We start from the raw sequence: 19,973 nt of genomic DNA, 5'->3' as shown, positions 1-19,973 counted from the left end.
ATATTTAATTACCCGTATCTTTCTTTGGGTTTTGATTGGATCTGAGATACCATTCCGACTCCGAATGAGGCCCAGGAGGAAGAGGAGCTGAGTTGAGGATCGGAACGCCGACGTATGCGTTGATCCTTCCCCCCCTCCAAAAAAAGCACGGATCCTTATAGCTAATGAGGTATGTATCCTTCAATATATCCAAATATGTTCCAAGTGGGGACTTGACTATATAGTAGTGAATCAGGGGCGAGGGGAGTACGGGTGTATTGGCCAGACACGCGACTCGATGTTCGGATGCATACTTTGGAGTCTTATACTTGTTGTGCCTGGCAGGTGGGTTGTTGGAGGGTGCGAGGGCCGGAGATGTGTGTTTAGCTTGCAGATGATAATGTGTGCTATTTTTTTATGTACTGTGCTGTAGGGGAGGAAAGTCAAGCATTTCTGCTCCTATGCTTTGGATTGGAGGTTGAGGGAGAGGGCTATTCCGCTGCTCATGCTCCAGCATACATCCTTCCCTAATCTAGCCCTCTCGCCCCTCACCATAAGTTTATACATGTAAAGTGATCGCTACGTTCGATTTATTTTGATTCTACTGGTGGTCGAATCTGTATACCATTCCAGGCCGGAAAGATACAGTAGTAGTTAGGTAGTAGGGGGGTTCGATCTCTTTCCTCCTTGACTTGATTGCAACTGGTGTTTGTCAATTTTGATTTTTTTTTTTTTCCCTTCGCGTCTTGCGGCCTGGCCCGAAAAATCAAGGTGAATGACAGATAATCATCTGAACTGATCAATCGATGGGCTCGAGACTGGGTTAAGAGTAAGTAGGAGGTAGTCTAGAGAGGTGGGGGAGGGGGGCTAGTTAGCTGGTGGATAGGGTAGCTAGGTAGGTTAGATGCTGGACTGGGATCTGATACTAAATCCATATGGTAAAAAATCAGTTGGTAAGGTATTTACCGGAATCTAGTATTGTTCTGTCAAGGTCGTGACAGCATTTGAACCTGGTTTCGGGTTTTGTTTCTGGAGAGGAAGTGTGAGGGAGAATCATGGGTTGGCCTTGTAGGGTCGGTGCCATTGGGCTTGGGCTTATATTAATGTTGTGGTTGTATTTGTAGTTGGAGTTGTAGTTGGGGTGTTGGTTGTGGTGTGGTTACTTTATGGTTGATCTCTGTACAATTCTTTGGGCAGGTAGCAGGTGGGGGTGGGTGAAGTTGTAGGTGGGCTCAGCTTCTATCTTCCTTGATACCATATGCTACTACTCCTACCGCTGGTTATACTACCTTAAAAAGCTACAACGTGAATTCTGCGAAATCGTTCCTAGGTTGCTAGGGAGCACTCCGTCATCAGCAACCTACCACCTGCGTGCCAGGCACAGCCAAAGCAATGATGCAAGATATAGATCGAGTTCGAGAAATGTGGCTGCGCGCTTTTGCTTCCCTCCATGTGTCCTGTCCTCGATCTACCCAGGTGCATTTAGACTGATCACAAGAGTACTCCGTACCCTGGAATAAAGAGTGCTATGCACGACGGTGGGAACTCGAAGGACAGGGAAGGGTTTACAATCCCTGGGGAACCGGGATATACTATCAAGAAAGAAGCGGTCTGCGGGAGTGCGCCAGGAAAAGACGCTGCCCGCGATAGCAGTTCCCGGGAATTCCAGGTCTGGAGTACTGTACATGTCGCCATCGGATGGATAGCTTAGTGTTTCTATTCTCTGTACTCTGTAGTCATCCTCCATGTGCTCCATGCGAGCTCTTGGTAGTGGGGTGGCTGTGGTGGCGAGATCGCTTGCCTTTGCTATGAAGAGTACACTTGGTAACTTGGTCCTCCGTAGGAAGCTGTATCCAATTAATTAGAGCAAAGCATGGCAAAGCATGGCAAAGCATGGTGGAGAACTCATGCTCTCTCTTTCGTCCACTCTCCTCTTCTTCAGACACGTTCTGTACTCCCAATGGTCTCATGTGGCCTGCAACTGAGGTGAGATTTTGCTGGTCAGCTGATCGATCAAGCACCGACAAACGTTGACTTCCCATTCCCCGGGCTGGTGGAGGCTGCATTGGAGTGCATATTCTTTTATCTGTTCCCCTCCTCTTTCTCTCATCCGATTTGTCACTGATAGCCTCCTCTGCAGTTGGTCAAGCTTACAGAGTCCTGAGTACTGTACAGACAGTACCTAGTGACATACTGTCCAGTCTTGCAACAAACAGCTTCTTTCTGACATCCCCATCGTCGATTCGTTCCAACTCCTTCCCTACATTTTTATCCTGGGTACCGCGGATGTCGCCGATGTCGTCCAGACCGAATACCGCCACACAAACCGCCATGGCTTGGGGCTGGCCGACCTCTCACCCTTTCCCTGCAAGGGCGAAACAAAGAAACTGCTCTGCGGTTGGATTTACAAACCGACAAGTTGAGAAATGCTCGGATTGCTTGAACCCGACACAAAAAGAAAGAGGGTGATGACGAACCCACGATGCGCGAATACGGGCTCGAGATTCTAGCTCCTGCATTGCCCTTGCCAGTTTGGGAAGAGAGGAGGGGTGGCTTTCTTAGAATCTTAGAATCTGGGCAACATCGGCTGCAGTAGTCTTGTTGGACTGGAACTAGTTCACTGCACCCTTCCTCAGAACCTCGCAAATCTCCACCCTTGGCCCTCAGATCTCCTCCTCCCTCAACTCACCGCTGCGGCGGCGGCGACGGCGGAGTTAACTGTCTGATGTCATCATCTTTTTTTCCGCGGCTGCGGATTACTTTCGTTTCAAGTTTCAACGGGCTTTATTCGCCTCCCTTGAACGAACCCATCGCGCGCATCTCCAGTCGGGACGTGCGTGGCTGCTTATAACCAGGGGGGGGAGAGGTTGGGCGGACACACCCGGACGATGGAAACGGAAGGATACTCCTACTACTGTACTCGACTCTATCTACCGACCAACCTGGCCAGACGAGCAAAGAACAATGCATGCCGTCGCAGTGAGACTTCGCTTCTGCAAAGTACCTGGCACACGTTACATCTGCGATTAAGAACACGGCAGAAGCCTCCCGGCATCTGCAATGGCTTTCCGTACCTGACAGATGTCGACTGCTCTGGCCTTGTAGAACGGTAAGGCTATCATGGCGCCCTCCAACGATCTCATTTGGTGCCTGACGTCGCACCACTTTTCCCAACCTTGTCCATGCAGAGGCCTGAGTCTCAGCAGATCCCATCGAGCCAATCAGAGCTCGGCCTGGGTAATCAATTAGCGCCCTTCTTTTCCCTTTGGGCCTTCAATTTTCGCCTCCCTTTGCCTACTTCGTTGTCTCTTTCTCCGAGCTCTCTGGCTGTCCTGCCTATCCAGGCCCTTTTCTTGAGTTTCCTTCTCCGGTTGCGCCGAATTTTAGCCACTCGGGAAGGTCCATCATAAGCCGAATGGACTGTGAGATGGAATGACGTATGTTCGCATTGCTTGTTTGATCCGCGCGTGCGCAGTCTAGAGTGGTTCCTTTACCTTTCTTGATTAATCAATTATTACCTCCCTCCAATGGACCAAAATTACCACGGGAATTTGTTGCCGATGGGACGGAGTTGGGGGGAGTAAGCACTCGAGCACTCAGCAACCTGGAAGCCAATCAGGTGACTGACGTCAGGTACCACCAACTGGGACAATAAGATCGGTCCCATGGAACTGCTGAAGCCATCGACTCCTTTTACTATGGATGTGGGGAAGAATGGGAAATGAGTCAATTGACCTAGGGATGAGCTTATACCAGATTTCTTTCTTTGAGATCAGTCAGACAGAAACATGTATTACATACAATCGCTTGGTAGTTCCTCATAATGATACGTAGCTCAGTTGATAGCAGCCCTCGTGGTCTCATCGGAACAAGCGGGGCGGATTCACCCAGCAGCTCAGAGTCACGTTTTCCCGCCTTTCTCCTCCTCCGTCCCGTCCGTCTTTCTCCAACTGCCCAGAGAGGCTAGAGAGATTAGGTACCTACATAGTACCTACCAAGCATGCAGCACGGAGGACTCTGCGCCTTCCCACTGGTACTGATTCGGTCCTATTGCAAGCCCCGGTAAGGCTGCTCTTGCATTAAAGACATGTCGGATGCCGTGGAGACCATCTAGGGTATACAGAGGGCGTGAGGGAGGGTTGTACGGCTAGGTGAAATTTTTCTCACGTGTACCTTACGGAGGAGACCTGCAAATTCAAGCAGCTCAATTACTGAAGTCGGTGGGAATAGATTTGATAGATTTGGGCTAATTGGGAGATTATTATGATTATTATTATTACTCAGTACTATCTCGAAAATGTCGAGTGGTGGGTAATCTTGAGTGATCTCCTGCCCCAATTAGTGGCAGGTCAATGATACCAACTTACCCAGAGCCTAGAGGTTCCCATGCTTGCCATGATTTGCAGTGGCCGGAACACTAGACCGGAACTAGGAGGAATTATACAGTAAGTACCCTCGAATCAACCATACCCGATCGCTATCTTCACGTTCAATCACCCACCCTTCCCAACGGAAAGAAGAACCTTGTCGGTGGTGCCAATATGACAGCTCCAGTTGTTCATGACTAATACAATATGAGCAACTTTTGATTCTTCATCATCACGATGACCTCGGCTTAATTTCGTTCTCCTGAATTCTTTTCAACCTCTCCATATTTCAAGCAAATCAGTCATCCAGCCGATCGATCAATCGATCGAGATTGGATCAATGCCTCGTTTTGTGTTGAACGATGAACATGGATACCTTTAGTTATGGATATTGCTTAGGTTGCCGGGCCGGGGTGGACCACTGCGGGTACCAGGAGTGGACCGTGGGGGGAGGGGGAGGTCAGAGCTCCCTTCTTTTCCTCTTTCTCACCTTTCCCTTTCTCGCCTTTCTCTCTCGCTCTCTCCTTATCGACCTCATGTGCCGACGGGACTTTACCCAGTCAAGGGAAGGAACCGATTCAAGCCTGCTTCAAAGCCTGGCCGAACCATGCCGTCTGTGCTCATCGTGATAGGGTGAAGACCCTTGTCTAGTCTACGCACCCGAATATGAAATGAAATCGACCTACGACGTATCATTCGCCCGCCGTATCTCCTGACGGGTTTTCGCGTGACAAAGTACGGTGCAGATCGCCTTTTCCGCTGCTCTGACTGGAGTCCTGATTCAGATTGGGCCTTTCCGAGCTGCCATACAGATTCCATGGTTGAAGGATGAGATGGGTCGTCGGCTCAGTCATCGTCTCAATAATAACGAGCTCGTCTGTACGGAGTACTGTACATGTACACGAGCTAGTATCGGAGAGCCCACACTTAATACCGGCACGTCCCAGGTGATCCTACCTGCCTCCTCCGTAGAGGACCTCCCTCCTCTAAGAAGCTCGGAACCGAAGGCGAACTGACGATGCTCTCACTACCGCTTTTCCCGTCCATTGGTCTCGTTCTCCCCGGGGCTTTTTCTCAGGGCAAGCAATGCCTCTCTCCCGAGGATCCGTGCTCTCTGACTAGGGGACTTCTTTCTCGGCCCCCCTCCTCATCTACTTACCCCTGGCCCACTTCTTCACTCTGAATCTTACCTTGGCTTTTGGTCAGCATTGAGCAGTAAAGCAACATGAGCCACTGCGGGAAAATCCCCACCACTATTCGGGGGGAATGAGATACCCACGTAGACGGCTAGGCGGGGAGGGGAGGATAACGCCGTTGAGAGACCGTCGCTTAATGATTAACGATAGTGAGAGACTATCGAGTATGGTTCCGCGCCGTCTCCCAGGCCCGCAAAGACTTCTTCCTGTATGTCATGCGGGCATTTAGGTTCAGCGGTTCTCGATCCGCTCCCCGTCCGTCGATGGGAACCATGGTTGATCAAGAACTCTTTACGAGAGCGGGCATCAACCATGATTTGCGTCCCGAGGCAGATCTCCTCTGTGCCATTGACGGATTCTCATACATAATGCTCATCCACTGGGACCGCCGGAACCTACCGTATCTTATGGCGCGGTGTGCGGGATGGTATGTCCCATCTTTTGTATCCTCGGATGAGGAGTTTGTTTTATGGAAAGCAATACCCTCCGGCCTACGGGAGGCATTGTGCAAAAGCAGGGCTCCACGTAAGATCTTATAGTAGTGCGGGCAGAGAATAAGTGCGGCCGGAGTAGGGATGGAAGGGAAAAGGAGGATTGTTCATGGACGAATTGATCGACTGTTATCCTTCATCGAGTTTTTTTCTGGATCCAAAGGGCCCCCGATTTGGGAGCCATATGGTCTGCGGTGGGAGTCTGGCTCCACCTGGAATCGGAGGAGGGGGTGTCATGCCTTCTACTTAGTGCAGGCTCCGCCTGGACTGGACTGTGAGGTGGGAGAGCTGGGAGAGGGGGTGAGTATTACCCCTACCTAAAATAGTATGACGGCAGACCGACAAACGGTGGTTCGGATACCTGTAACATGTCTTGCTGCGTAAGTTACTCCACGATGGAGAGGACATCAGCCGGAGAGGATGCTACTTCAAGCTCAAGCGAAGCCTGAATGTAACCTCTTCCCAGCCGGACATAAAAGGCATTGGAAGGGAATTTTATGGATGGGGGATGAACCCGGAGAGGGGGGGGAGGGAGGAAGGCTTGTGGGTGCAAAAGAAAAAGACCAGGAATGGCTGGAACCGGTCGAGAGGAGAGAAGCTGGAATTACTTACTTACTGAAGATTACGGAGATTACCTGACACGAGGTGGTACGGAAACGATACTGTTAGCGGTATTTGGGCCCGAGAGTCGATCCCTGTCCCTCTAATCTAGATCTCGTCCAATCAGAGCACGGACTCCCCACTACTTCTCTTTTGCTTTGGATTCATTTTCAGTCCTGGCGTCGAGCTGACCAGCCAATTGAGAAAAGCAATGCAGCCTCTCTTATTCTTTTTTCTCTCCGCTTTCTCTGCTGGAACTATCAATCTGATCGGGGTATACATATCTTAGGTTTCATGCGTCCTCGTGTCTAGCTGGCTGCAACCCGTGGAAGCCAAAGAAGAAGGCGAAGAAGCACACCTTATGATGGTAATAGAAGGGGGGGAAAGCCTGCCTGACTAGTCTGGGCAGGCCAGATATGAATCGGCCATGGCTCCAAAGCGAGCTTCCTCCGAGGTCCAGACTCGCGTGTTCTTGCTCAAGCTGCCTGACTATCTGTCAATCAAACTCTGCCGTAGTTAGTTCTATACAGACCACCGCTATAGACCGCAAACAGACATGGATAGGAATGGCAAGCGATGATGAGGAATTCTTAGATGGATCGATGGACGATACTGGTAGATGGATGGATGGATAGAACTATGCAGGTCTGGTCTTTTGGTCTGGAATAAATCAAGCGCAGAACAGCAGAGGAACAAATTCGATCAATAATACTACTCACTTATAATAATCAATCAAATAAATAAATAAAACGGAATAAATCAGAAGAGAGTAATTGAAAAAACATAAATCAAAAAAGAAAAAGAAAACTTAAAAGTACTCCCGAACGGAGACTGGACCGTTGATGAATTTACGACTTGCCCATTGACGACGCCTCTTGCCATTTGCCTTTTCCTTCTTGGTTTCTTGGTCTTCCTTCTACTGAACCAAATACTTACGGACTGTAACTTACTGACTGCAATCACTCACTCACGTCTATCCTCACTTACCTGCTACTACTTACCGTACTTACTTACTCACTCACTCACTCCTCATCTTCCTTCTTCTTTTTCTGCTCCTCCTCCTCTCCGCCAATTAATTGGGATGTACAACAAGCTAAGACAGTGAGCTTCTCCGGTCGTTTCCCTGATCGTCCCTGCGGTGCCTGTGCCCTGGCCCGACCCTTTTTTTTGCACTTGTCGCTCGCATTTAAAAACCTCCATGCTTTCTTTACCCACCCGCTGCGCACGCTTGACCCGCTTTCTCGCTTGAAGGCGACTGACTCCTCTACTACTGAAATCGATTTCCTTCCGTCCTGGTCTATCCAATCCATGTGAAGTTGTATTGTGCAGTCGTCCTCTTTTCTTGCCCCCCCCCCCCCCCCAAGGTCAGCTAACTCTTGGTCATCTTCTTGGGGTAGTCTATCCTATCAGACGCCAATTGTTAAGGGTGCGCAGATCTGGTGGCTCTAGCAAGTTGATACATGCCCGCTCTTCAGCTTCCGTAAGCGCAGCTCACTCGTTCCTCCAGTTCGAGTCTGAATATGCATCACTTTCTCCCCTTGTCTCGGCCCTAGACCGTCTCTTTGACTGGCTTCCCACCCATCATTGCTTTTTCTCCCAGAGCTATTGATCAGATCTCATTCCCCGGTTTCTTGATTCTTAAAATCCCTTCGGGGGTGTCTGATAGACAAATATCTTTGTTTATCACCTGTCTCAGTGCCACCTCCACTTCTTCTACTCCCCCTTACCCCCGCCTCCCCTGATATACTTCTCACTCTGTCTCTCATTGTCTCTCTGCCTCTTCCGTTTCAATTATTTTTCCTTGTCCTACCTTACCTTCAATATGGATACGGAAAGCACACATGCGCAAGACAATGAGTTTGCGCAATCACCCTGGGTGGATATGGGCGGTTTCAGTCCATCCGAGCATTCGCCCACCCTGGACTATCAGGGATTCGGATACGGTGTCTTGCCTATCGACTCTTCCTACGGAGTCTCAATTCCACCACCTTATGCATCATTGCCATTGACCATGACCTCCAACACATGGCCCAGCATGCTCACAACCCAGGGGCCTTTCCCGGATGCAGCGATGCCTGCAATGCCTCTACCACCGCCACCTCCACCACCACCATTGCAGCAACCCCAGCAAACGCCCGCCATCACCTCTGTTACACCTGTCCCGCCACCGCGCAAGTCCTCGACCAGTGGCTCCACCCCACGGCGGACCCTCACCGATGAGGACCGTCGACGAATGTGTCTCTACCACGAGGAGAACAAGACCGCCAAGCAGACTGACATTGGAGGTAAAGTCTTCACGCCATTTCCTGATATGAACTCCTCGTCTAACCGATCCTGTTGCAGCACTCTTTGGTGTCGAAAGAAGGTAAAGTCCTCTGTTATTTCCGCTATGATTGAGGCGGTCAAGCTTTCTCTAACACGGTTGGTTGAAGTACTGTATCGAAAGTCCTCCGTCAAAAGGAGAAATACCTCAACCCTGACGATGGCACCCGATCCCCCATCAAGCGGGCCAAAGGGCGAGTACCAGACATTGAGAAAGCCTTGTCTAACTGGGCGAAGAACTATCAAAAAAGTGGGTACCCTATTAACGACGAGATGATCCGGGAAAAGGCTCTTTTCTTTGCCAGCACCTGCGGTAGTCCCGATGGCAAAGAAAAGGTATTGAGCACCAGCTGGCTTGAGAGATTCAAACGCAAATACAATCTCATGGGGGCCAAGTCTCGAAAAGGCTCCCTCAGTGCCAAGAGTGACTCGGAGAGCCCGACCTGTTTGAGCATCAACTCGGCATTGGCTTCTGCTATCCACTCTCCGACCGTCCTCTCCCCTACGTCGACCACCGGATTCCTCAGCCCGTCACCTCTGTCCCCAATGCAGAGCAATGAGAATATCAGAGCGGAGTTCGCGCACAGCCTGGCCGAGATCACTGGCGATTTCCAGCATGCGCACAGCCACAGTACCACTTCCCTAGACACTTCCTCGACGTTCTCCGCTGGTATCACGAGTCCAACATCCACTCTGGTTACCGACAGCCCTTTCACACCTACGAGCCAGTCCCTTACTTCGCCAGTGGATGGCAACTCCAACCGACCCCGCAGCCAGACCTTCCCATTGGGCTCAGCTGACCCCAGCCTGATCTCTCCAGAAGAAAGCGAGCAGTTGACAAAGGCTGCTCTACGACAGTCTATCTTGATGCAAGAAGCTACTTCCCTGGAGGAACAGCAAGATCAGAAAACTCTGCCGGGATTGGACACTTCGGTGGGCACAATTAAACGAAATCGCAGCAATCCAGAGATCAAGCCCAAGACCACATATCCGCCGCTCTTTTCAAAATCTACTAACGCTTCTCCCATCAGTTCCCCGGGATCACCCAGTCAAGATGAGGCCAGAAAGGCTCTGGAGTTGGTCATGAGCTATCTGAAGCAACAGCCGGCGGGTCTCGTGGCGGAAGATTATCTTACCATTGGGAAATTGATGGAAAAGCTCGAGCTCACCAAGCCATCGCAAGGCACCCTCCCGGGTGGTCTCACTCGGATTGATGAGCATGACGATGTGCCTACTCTGAACAAGAAACGAAGCATTCACAGTATGGGTTAAGCCGTACCCATCGAGATCGACAGACTCGCCAGAGATGCCACTACTCAGCCTAATGTATCATCATTCAAAGTCACAGCCCCGAATTTCGAAAGTGAAGAGATACGACCTGCGGCATCGATAGTACATATTGTTTCTGTTTGCTTTCTCTTTCACGTTTAATCTTTTTCTATGGGATTCATTGCAGTTTCCTTGCCTTGGCACCTTGATATCACTTTCCTTCTTTGCTCATTGGGAGGCTTTCTGATTCTAATAATTGCATATCACATGCTATGTTTGGATGGTTTTTACTGTTTTCTTTTCCCTGTTTCCTTTATGTCTCCTTTTCTCACTATAATCACACTGGGGGTGGGGATGGGACAGGCAAAAAACTATTACGTGGGATAAACCAGAAGAGGGCAACCTCAAGCATCATATGGGCTCATACATACTGGAAAGGCAACTCAGGGGAAATATGGGGTCATGAGGGAGAGGCATGACCTACGGTGTTTGGTCGCGCATACCGAAATTTGTTGTCTCAGTGTAATATTTATTCGTCTACTGGGTTTGCTTGATATTTGGATGTTGTTGCTTTAACTCGAGCCAGAAGACTCGAAGTCCGAATCTGCATCGCTTTCCGCAGGTATTTTCTTCCTACTTCCTTTGGTCATGCGCTTTCTGTGCGTGTATGTGCGCGTGCCAAACCCTATATTTCCGTCTTAATCCAATGACCCCAGTCCCATTGAGAGTGGCAAACATGGACCGGAGCCCCGAGGAGACGGGGAAAGGGTGTAATAACAATAGTTCTTTCTAGTAGAGGGAGCATCCCATTGGCTCGATTCCTGCCCCAAACAGATCAATTTTATTTCGACACTCAAACCTTTTTGTGAGGATAGCGCGCAGGGGCTCACCGCATCCTTCTGGATGTGATTTCAAATCGATGTCATTTGTTGGGGTAGGGAGAGGGGGGGGGGGGGGGGTGCTTGTTCTGTGAATGCTTTTCGGTCATAGGTAGTGTAGTGGTCTCTAAGCGCCGTGTCCCCTTGGAAAGAACGCCCGCAGTTGAAACCTTGAACGGGAACCCTGGTTCGGGTCAAGGTTCCTGTGGGGCAGGGGGGGAAAGGGGGGGGTGTACACATATGTTAATGGTTCCGCCACCAAGTTACGGGCACCACCTAGCTAGTCTAGTAGCTAGCACTTAGTTACCATGATGTATGCCTGGGCCACCAGTCTACTAGGTACACCGGGCTACTACCTCAGGTACCCAACTGGGCAAACTGAACTTACCGTACCGCCCAGACCTAACCCGGCCCAGCCTCAGGCTTCAACATCTGCCTGGCTGCCTGAGATGCCTGACTACCACCTGTGTACAGCGTACAGCCTGAGATTCCTCTCTACCTGAGACAGGCTACTACTGCATAGTATGTATGTATGTATGTTCCTCGCCTGACGTAGCCCTGTCTTCGCCCAATCTCTTTATCCCCAAAGTCCTGCCTTCTCCAAATATCATAGGCACAGTACATACTCTGGACTGACCCCAAGATCAAAAGCACTTGATGCTTCCTGCCTGCCTGCCTGCCTAAGCCAGCCTGACTCTGACTACTACTCTCTCAAATACGATCATGTTACGCGTGGACATTCAAGCCACCGTCACACCCAATCAGATGAATTATGCTGCAATAGGAGAGCTGCTGGGTACAGTAAAAATGTTGCCGGGGATCGTCCGCACTGCTTTTGGACAGCAGAGACCGTATCCTTTTTTTTTTCTATCGGTGGTTGTTGGGCTCTTGGTATCCCGGATGCATTCGACGAGGGCCGATAGGCCATGAAGTATGGAAGCCTGGACCAGACCGCAGCGAGGCGAGGCGAGGCGAGACCAGACGAGGCGAGACTTGGATCTCCAAAGGAATCTGTAAACATCAATCTAGACGTAGATGATACGGGACGGGGAACAAAACGGAGCCCCCCCCCCCCAAATCAGACTATGGCGTGGGCGAGGCGAGTCTCAAGCTTGGGCGATGTCCTGTGTACGAGTCAGGACGGGCAGGGCCACAAAGGTACGGAGGGTGCCTCATCCTGCCTAGACTGTGCATATCTACGGTACAGTAATCTCTTAGAAGGCTGGTGCCAGCATAAATGAAGGAACGACAGGTATGACAAAGCCACTCTAGTGTGAGGTTTAAAACGAACAGACCCTCACCTCCCACTCTAACCTCGTGCAGTTCCCAAATATCATTATCATTAGTTAGCACTCCACGAAAGTTAATGTAGACTAAGAAACAAAGATCTTCAATGCAGCGAGTACGCCTCGTCTACCGATACTCTATAAGGAAAAGGTCAGTGAACTTAATTCGGGACGTCGACCGACAATCCCCTATCCTCTATCAACTCAGCAATACTACGTTCGGATAGCTCTGGAAGAAGACTGGTGAGAATGGCTTCCATGATAGAGTAGATCAGGTGTTTGTTGCAGTAGTCGTCGGAGAAGAGGTCGAGAATCTCCTCGATACATGCGAGAAGATATACCTCTTCCGCATCGTCGATTGGTGCAGGCGACGGTGACGGCGATAACGAGGATGATGGCGAAGTTTGTTTGTTCGACGGCACATCATCCACTTGACCATGAGTCGACAGAATAACGGCCGGGGCGGCGAAGAATTGCCGAACGATTGGGCGAGGCACCCGAGACAGGATGCTGGCCGCGCAGCGTCGCTTGACAGATGCGAAATCAGGCGTAGAGGGTCGCGGGTCCGGCGATAAGGGCGCTGTCGATGAAAGACCAGTCGTTGAGACGCTACTGCAAGCGTCACTTGCGCCAGCGATCTCGCTAACAGAGTCGTTGGTGATGGGGATAGTAGGCGTGGGAGGTTGCACAGACAGCTGCGGAGCCGATACCGCCGTGGTCGCCGCCGCCGGACGAGCGTTCAGTGGGAAAAGTGCCGCTCTGGTCGCCAGAAGCAGGTTTGGTAATAAAGCGGGGGTGAAAATATAATCCTGGATGGTCTCGTGAAGGAACCTAGTAAAGGCAAATGTAAGATAACAGCTAGGAGCAGGGATGAAGGGGGTCTGAAAGAGCATCGGAGGCGATCTGACTTCTAAGGACGGTAATGGAGGGCCTCGATACTGTGGAGAAGCGGTTGACCCCGACAGACCAAAAATGTCAAATGGTAGAGGGATCTGCCTGGCCAGAGGCACGACGGAAGAGCATGGACCACCGATTGGTGCGTTTGAGATACCACCAGTAATCCTGAATATGACGGCAGGTTGGAAAAAGAGCAATGTGGATATTTGTTCCCCGGACAAGAGAGGTGCAAGGCAGCTCATACGTTGGAGAACACGGCATCTCCCCTTAGCCTCTCCCGTAACGTGTCCATATGCGCCATAAGACACAGCTGGGATACAGACTCAGATATTCGAGCGCGAGGGATTTTGATGATTGGTCGAAAATTATGGGAACAGGGTAGCAACTTGCCCTGTCCCTGCAAATGCCCCCGAAATAAGCAGCCAGTCAATTGATGAGTGGAAGCATGATCTTCACAAATGATTTGCGGTGGTCACTTAGTGTTTGTTTGTGGCCTAAAGGCTAGGGAGCGTCATTTGCCTGTGCAAGGATCACTTTAGCCTTTCCCCCAACTAGCCTTTCGAAAGGGGTGTTCAGATGGTTCAGACCCATTCTCGAGTTTCTTTGTTCCTCGTTGTAGCATTGTTTGACAGCCAGGCCGTGCGTGGGAGAGCACGGGACGGAAGGGCCGGTCCCGTCCCTCACCGGCCATGGAAAGGCTGGTGCACTTCATGAGATGGGGATAGAATGGTTGACAGGTCGCAGACTTTCCAAGATCGACCTGACTCGGCATGCCCGACATTCAGTCAGAGTAGAAATGGCATGACTTGAGTAGGAAGTGGCCGAGGCAGGGCCCGGTCGCGATTTGTCAATCAAGTGATTGATTGACTGGTTGATTGATGAAGAAGTGTGAAGAAGAGACGGGACCACCGGCTCGTAATGACCATTACGCGGGTGGTATATTAACCGTAAGCGCCGGTCACGGTCTGTAATGACAAGACCACCCTTGCACGAGCGAATCAGGGCCAGATTAAGGCACATGCAGAAGTCGGGCTGTGCATCCACCAGCAGATCAAGTGATCGTTGCAGCATGCGAGCAATGCGCATCTCATATGCATCATCGACGGCCCATCGGATCCTGCTCCGTCATCCTAATATCCAAGTAATGACCACCAACAGTGCCGCACGACTTGTCCACGCCAGTGTAGATCATAGTTCGGAAATCGAACCGCACCGCTTCTCCACAGGTCAAGAACAACCACCAATTTGATTTTGTCGGCGTCGAGAGACCATGGAAGTGCTTGGCAGAAGAGGGGCGGAGGGGTGCGAGAACTCAAAATAAACACGCAACTCACCTATTGAGAACACTATCGGTATCACCTAATCTACCTGGACCCGCCAGGATCAAGTGTTGAACCAGCGCGAGACATCCCCCAAGCCATGGCATCCGCCGAGGTACATCTAGCAGTTGAGCGAGCATGCCGTAGAGCCGATAATTGAGCACAGGTCGCTTCCTCGAGCTCGTGCACATGCCAGTTGTCTCAGTTGCTTTGCTGATTGGTGAAGTGGAAGTCCGAGACGAAGGCGCCGGATTTGTCGATGAAACACGAAACAAACCTATTATAATGAAGTGCAAGGCCACATAGACGGTATATCCAAATTGCAGAAGCTGCCACGCCCAATCCGGGATTCGTACTGGGGTCTGTGGGTGTGACGAGCCTTTCAGCAGCTCCTCCCGCGATGAAATTAAGCCGTACTCATGTAATCGGGAACGCTGACGGGACTGAGCTGTGATTGCATCCTCCTTGTGACTGTCGCGTCCGGCATTGTCTACCAATTTTGTGATACTCTCCAGGATGAAACACCCGTCACTCATTTTCCCGGCCACTCCATTGCCCAGGATAAGATCTGCCATGATATCGCATAGCAAGGTCCGTAGACAGACGTTCTCAAGATCTTCCGTGGGAAGAAGAATCGCAAGCGCTCCTTGTACCAGCAATTGCCTGTATATGGATTCGGCTTGTTGTTGTCGTGTCATGCTCTGGGCATCTGACGGGCTCGGAACTGGTGAAAGACCTGGATGAGGATTCAAGGAATGATATATCTCGCGAAGTGTTGGCGATAGTTCACACAGCTCCGACTGCTGTTTGGCTAGCCTGTACGCTGAACCAGGCCATCGATCGAGTCAGCCTTGGACCGATTATACAAGATCAATAAAGGTGGCAAAATGCAACCACACTTACAACTGATATGCGTCTCTACCAGTGCTGGAACCTCGTCGAGTACTAGCTGTGCGATGTCCGTTTCGCGCACCCTCTGCTCGAGCGCCCGGGTGCAGTGCGCGATAACCTGTATGAGCTCGTTGATGAAGACCTGATCCGCCGTGATTTTTGAGTACCAAGAAAGAACGAACTCCTTGACCACGATGGCAATTAAGGCGTAGAGTTGAAGATCGAGTTCGTTTGAGCTTGTCAAAGGGGGTAGCAAGTCCTCTAGAGGTGGGGGCGTGGAAGCACCGCCATGGTTACCCGGCTGCGGACACAGAACGCGTCGGATCAGAGCAATAGTTGCCTTTTCGCTTGTGGAACTAAGCGTCTCATCACGGCCGGATACCTTGGATGGTTGAGGGCGAATAGGTCTGGGTGATGGTGGCTGCGACAATAGCGAGGAAGCTGACAAGGCTGTCGACTTGGAGCTGGAGGTTGTCGGGCCAGCCTTAAGTTGCGACAGTGGATGGAGACCCGGGCGAAGAGGGTCGCTGGTCATTTCATTGCCAGTGAAGAAGCAATACCAGCTCGCTAAAGTTCAATATGTACAGAGTGAAGGATCCTATTGCAGAATCTTCAGACACAAAGTTCTATCAGCTAATGCCAGCGCGTGATGGAGAATGATGTTGATGAAGCAACTGCGACAGCTGGAGGGGAATGACCTACCTATGCCGCCGCTATTTCCTAATGCAGAAGATAGGGTTTAGGGCTGCTGTTGCCCGCGATAAGGCTTATCGCCGCCGCATCTCTTATCGCAAAGTCCCCGCATCCCAACCCCCGTTGTGGTTCATCTTCTTCATCCCGCAAATTAATCCTACTGAGTCACTGCCTGAGCTTTTAGCTATTCCTCAAGCAACTGATTAACTCAATGGCGTCCTCAAAAGATACCCCAATTCCTTTGTGGCTTGACTGTGACCCCGGTAAGCAGTTCTTCTCCCAGTTCGCAACATACTGCAGACCTTCCTTCAACGCCTGTATGGCCAACTTGGCTGACCAGTGTTTATAGGTCACGATGTAAGTGCAAAAAATCCCGATACCTTACAATGCAGAGCACTTCACTCACTGACTCTCCGGTGAACGTGCTCAGGACGCTTTTGCCATCCTTCTCGCCGCGCATCATCCCTCGTTGAAGCTTCTCGGTATCACTACCATTCATGGCAACTCCTCCCTAGACAATACCACAGTCAACGCTACCAGGGTTCTGGAAGCTATCGGCCGTTCAGATATTCCTGTGTATCCTGGAACCAAGAAGCCCTTTTGTCGGCCCGCGGTTCACGCACCTAACATCCACGGTAGGTCTAAAATAAGGTTGGCAGGTTATAAGCCTCACAATGCTGACTCTAACGCTGCTAGGCGACTCTGGAATCGATGGAACAGAGCTTCTCCCCAAAGCCACCACGGCTCCCATCACTGACAAGAACCCCATCCTTGCCATGCGCGACGCGCTCTTGGCTGAGCCCAAGGGAACGCCCTGGGTCATTGCCACCGGCACACTGACCAACGTGGCCCTGCTGTTCGCTACATTCCCGGAAGTGGTCGATCACATCCAAGGACTGAGCATCATGGGAGGGGCTGTGGGTAATGGTTTCACCGATGTTCCTATGAGTAGGATAGAAGGCCAGCACGACCGGATTGGAAACGTGACCCCTTTCGCGGAATTCAACATCTATGTGCGCAATTTCCATTATGCCCGCCCTTCTGCTCTGCATTAGCTGATAAATCCTCTACAGTGCGATCCCGAGTCGTCTCAGTCCATTTTCAGTAACGCCACACTGGCATCCAAGACGTACTTGATCGCCCTTGACTTGACTCATCAGGTCCTGGCTAGCCAGAAGGTGCGGAACCTCGTCCGCCACGGCGTGGATGATGCCTCCGTTCAGCCGTCGACCCTTCGACAAATGCTGTATGAGCTTCTCATCTTCTTTGCCTCCACCTACGAGAATGTGTTTGGGTTGGCCTCGGGTCCACCTCTGCACGACCCGCTTGCCGTGGCTATCATTCTCTCGAACTTGAATCCTCTCTACGCACAGAACCACCCCGAAAAGGCTCTGAAGTTCGATGACCGCAATGGGGAGCGGTTCGCTGTTAACGTGGTCACCAACGGTCTTCATTCAAGCAATATGGAGCTGGTTGGACATCTGGGTCAGACCGTTGCTAAGCCTGCGCCGAACGCGGTTTGCATTCCCCGGGGTGTCGATCTTGATGCTTTCTGGAACATGATCAACGATTGTCTTGGACGTGCAGATGAGCTGAACGCTGTGCGGAAGGCGTGATTTGGCAGTGCGAACTATCGGCTTGACTCCAGACTGCACCTCGGAATATAGATGGACATAGAGATTCTAGTGCTAGATTCTTTTCTCGATAGAATTTTCAATTGGAAAGCATCTTTCTGTTATTTCGGGATATATCCTCAAATTCATCGCTCAATCTATTCTGTCCTTTTTTCCACAATGTATGACACACTACCATTCGCGGATTCCACCATCGGAGCCATAGAACTCCTTCGGCAGCCAGGGCTCTGCATTCGCGGCCACTCGTCTTACCGTCTCCTCATCAACCTCAATCCCCAGCCCCGGCGCTGTGAGAGCGTCTACATATCCATCTTTTACCGCAAATACACTCGCATCCTTGACGTAGCTGGTGATATCGTACTCTCCCGCCTCTGTATTGTAGTGCATGCCCAAACTCATCTCCTGGATGACAAAGTTCGGCGTCGCCAAGTCAACCTGCATGCACGCGCTCAAGGCAATAGGTCCCAGCGGGCAATGTGGCGCAATCGCGACATCGTAGGTCTCCGCCATGGAAGCTATCCGTCTCAGCTCCGAGATGCCACCGCAGTGGGCGATATCGGGCTGCAGAATGTCCACGCTTGCATCCTCTAAGAAACGCTTCACATCCCAGCGACTGTACAAACGCTCCCCAAGCGCGATCGGACACGAGACCTGGTCGGCGAGCTGTTTAATCGCCTCGGGGTGTTCCGAGAGGAGCGGCTCCTCAAGGAATAATGGCCGATGCGGCTCAAGTGCCTTGGCCAGTTGCTTCGCCATCGGTTTGTGGAGTCGGCCGTGGAAGTCGAGGGCTGCGTCCAGGCCGAGCGCCTTGACGGTCTTCAGACGCTCGACGCTGGAGTCTAGGACGCTGGGAGAATCGAGCCAGTTCACATCCTCTGTGGCGTTCATCTTGATGGCCTTGAACCCCTGAGCGAGACGGGCCTTGCCGGCGGCTTCTACATCGGAGGGTCGGTCGCCACCAATCCACGCGTAAACGGACAGTTTGTTGCGGACTTTGCCGCCAAGAAGTTGGTGGATGGGGACTCCAAGTCGACGGCCCTTAAGGTCCCAGAGAGCGATATCGATTCCCGAAATGGCGGACATGAAGACTGGGCCGCCTCGGTAGAAGCCTAAACGCCAGGACATTTGCCAAATGTGTTCGATATCACTATGGAGGGAGGGTGGTTAGGGCGTACAGCGCTGGCGCTGGTGTAAGAGACTTACTCGGCCTCGTAACCCTGAAAACGCTTGCATAGGGCGTTCAAGGTGCCCTCCACGGCCTCGGTGTGCCCTTCAAGGGTGCTCTCACCCCAGCCATAATTGCCATCTTCATCAACCACCTTGACGAATAGCCAGCGTGGAGGGACACGGAAGTACTCAATCGACTTGATCTTTGCCATGGTGAGACCTGTGTCTGGACAGACTCTATGTGTGAAGCTGTGATTCAGTGGTTGCTAAAGAGTTGAAAGTTAAGCAGACGACAACAGAAATAGGCATGGCTGTAGGGAGAGGTCGGAGTTGCTCCGCTTGCCAGGCCGAATTACCGACAAATTGACCCCAAATGGGGTATGGAGACACCATACCTAGTCATTTCGTGCTGTTCTTGGCATTATTGCATCCGAGGCTCTGGACTTCAGCGGCCAGAAGATCCATATCAGATCTAGGAGTGTGATATGCTACCCTTAGGGTGCTAAGTGGGTTATTGTCTTGCATTAGTCCAACGATAAGCTTAACCGCGGAAGCTCCTCAAATGCAATATGCCTCCACCGTTATATCGGCTTCTGATACAGAAACTGGAATTAGATATGATCATGACATCATGGAGGTGGAAGCAGAGAGGTAGGAGGAGAGTTTTGACTATCAATCAGATGATGGTGATCATGATCGTCGGAGAGACTCGGTCGATACGAGAAGCAACGCCAGGTATGTCTTTGTGCAGCTCCATGACTTGTGTCTTTGTGCAGAGAGAAGAAACGTAGATGTAGAGCCCAGCCCTGAATGGAGTGGATAGAGTCGAGAAGTACGACTATGTAGTGGGGAATGAATTGGAGAAGCCAAACCCAAATACGAGTAAATGTTGGGGAAAGAGAGAAAAGAACCGGATACGGCAATCCAGTGACTCCGGGCGGCTTTGCGACTTGCTCCGCATTCGACTCTGACTTCATCTCCAAC

At 51.2% G+C, this 19,973-nt stretch overlaps 4 protein-coding genes across 4 annotated transcripts; 2 read left to right on the top strand and 2 right to left on the bottom strand.

Annotated features, from left to right (window-relative positions):
• Positions 1 to 8,455: 8,455 nt before the first annotated feature.
• BO82DRAFT_287544 (uncharacterized protein) lies at positions 8,456 to 10,227 on the top strand (the record flags this gene model as incomplete). The annotated part of the gene is made up of 3 exons (XM_025631585.1): positions 8,456 to 8,918; positions 8,977 to 8,998; positions 9,066 to 10,227. The coding sequence occupies 3 exons, from the start codon at positions 8,456 to 8,458 to the stop codon at positions 10,225 to 10,227; spliced, it is 1,647 nt and encodes a 548-aa protein (XP_025490184.1).
• A 2,322-nt stretch (positions 10,228 to 12,549) lies between these two features.
• BO82DRAFT_384802 (uncharacterized protein) lies at positions 12,550 to 16,142 on the bottom strand (the record flags this gene model as incomplete). The annotated part of the gene is made up of 3 exons (XM_025638128.1): positions 15,508 to 16,142; positions 14,620 to 15,427; positions 12,550 to 13,219 (listed from the first exon to the last, which is right to left on the bottom strand). The coding sequence occupies exons 1-3, from the start codon at positions 16,028 to 16,030 to the stop codon at positions 12,550 to 12,552; spliced, it is 2,001 nt and encodes a 666-aa protein (XP_025490183.1). The 5' UTR covers positions 16,031 to 16,142.
• A 170-nt stretch (positions 16,143 to 16,312) lies between these two features.
• BO82DRAFT_433786 (uridine-cytidine N-ribohydrolase) lies at positions 16,313 to 17,892 on the top strand. Its single transcript, XM_025640902.1, has 5 exons — positions 16,313 to 16,451; positions 16,538 to 16,545; positions 16,619 to 16,823; positions 16,885 to 17,201; positions 17,262 to 17,892. The coding sequence occupies exons 1-5, from the start codon at positions 16,400 to 16,402 to the stop codon at positions 17,802 to 17,804; spliced, it is 1,125 nt and encodes a 374-aa protein (XP_025490182.1). The 5' UTR covers positions 16,313 to 16,399; the 3' UTR covers positions 17,805 to 17,892.
• Positions 17,893 to 17,993: 101 nt separating this feature from the next.
• Positions 17,994 to 19,201, bottom strand: BO82DRAFT_366417 (enolase C-terminal domain-like protein; the record flags this gene model as incomplete). Its single annotated transcript, XM_025637041.1, has 2 exons — positions 17,994 to 18,969; positions 19,026 to 19,201. The coding sequence occupies 2 exons, from the start codon at positions 19,199 to 19,201 to the stop codon at positions 17,994 to 17,996; spliced, it is 1,152 nt and encodes a 383-aa protein (XP_025490181.1).
• Between the last annotated feature and the right edge of the window lie 772 nt (positions 19,202 to 19,973).

This window comes from Aspergillus uvarum, assembly GCF_003184745.1.
Source record: "Aspergillus uvarum CBS 121591 unplaced genomic scaffold BO82scaffold_41, whole genome shotgun sequence".
NCBI classification, from domain to species: domain Eukaryota; kingdom Fungi; phylum Ascomycota; class Eurotiomycetes; order Eurotiales; family Aspergillaceae; genus Aspergillus; species Aspergillus uvarum.
This window is presented reverse-complemented; position numbering and strand designations above follow the sequence as displayed.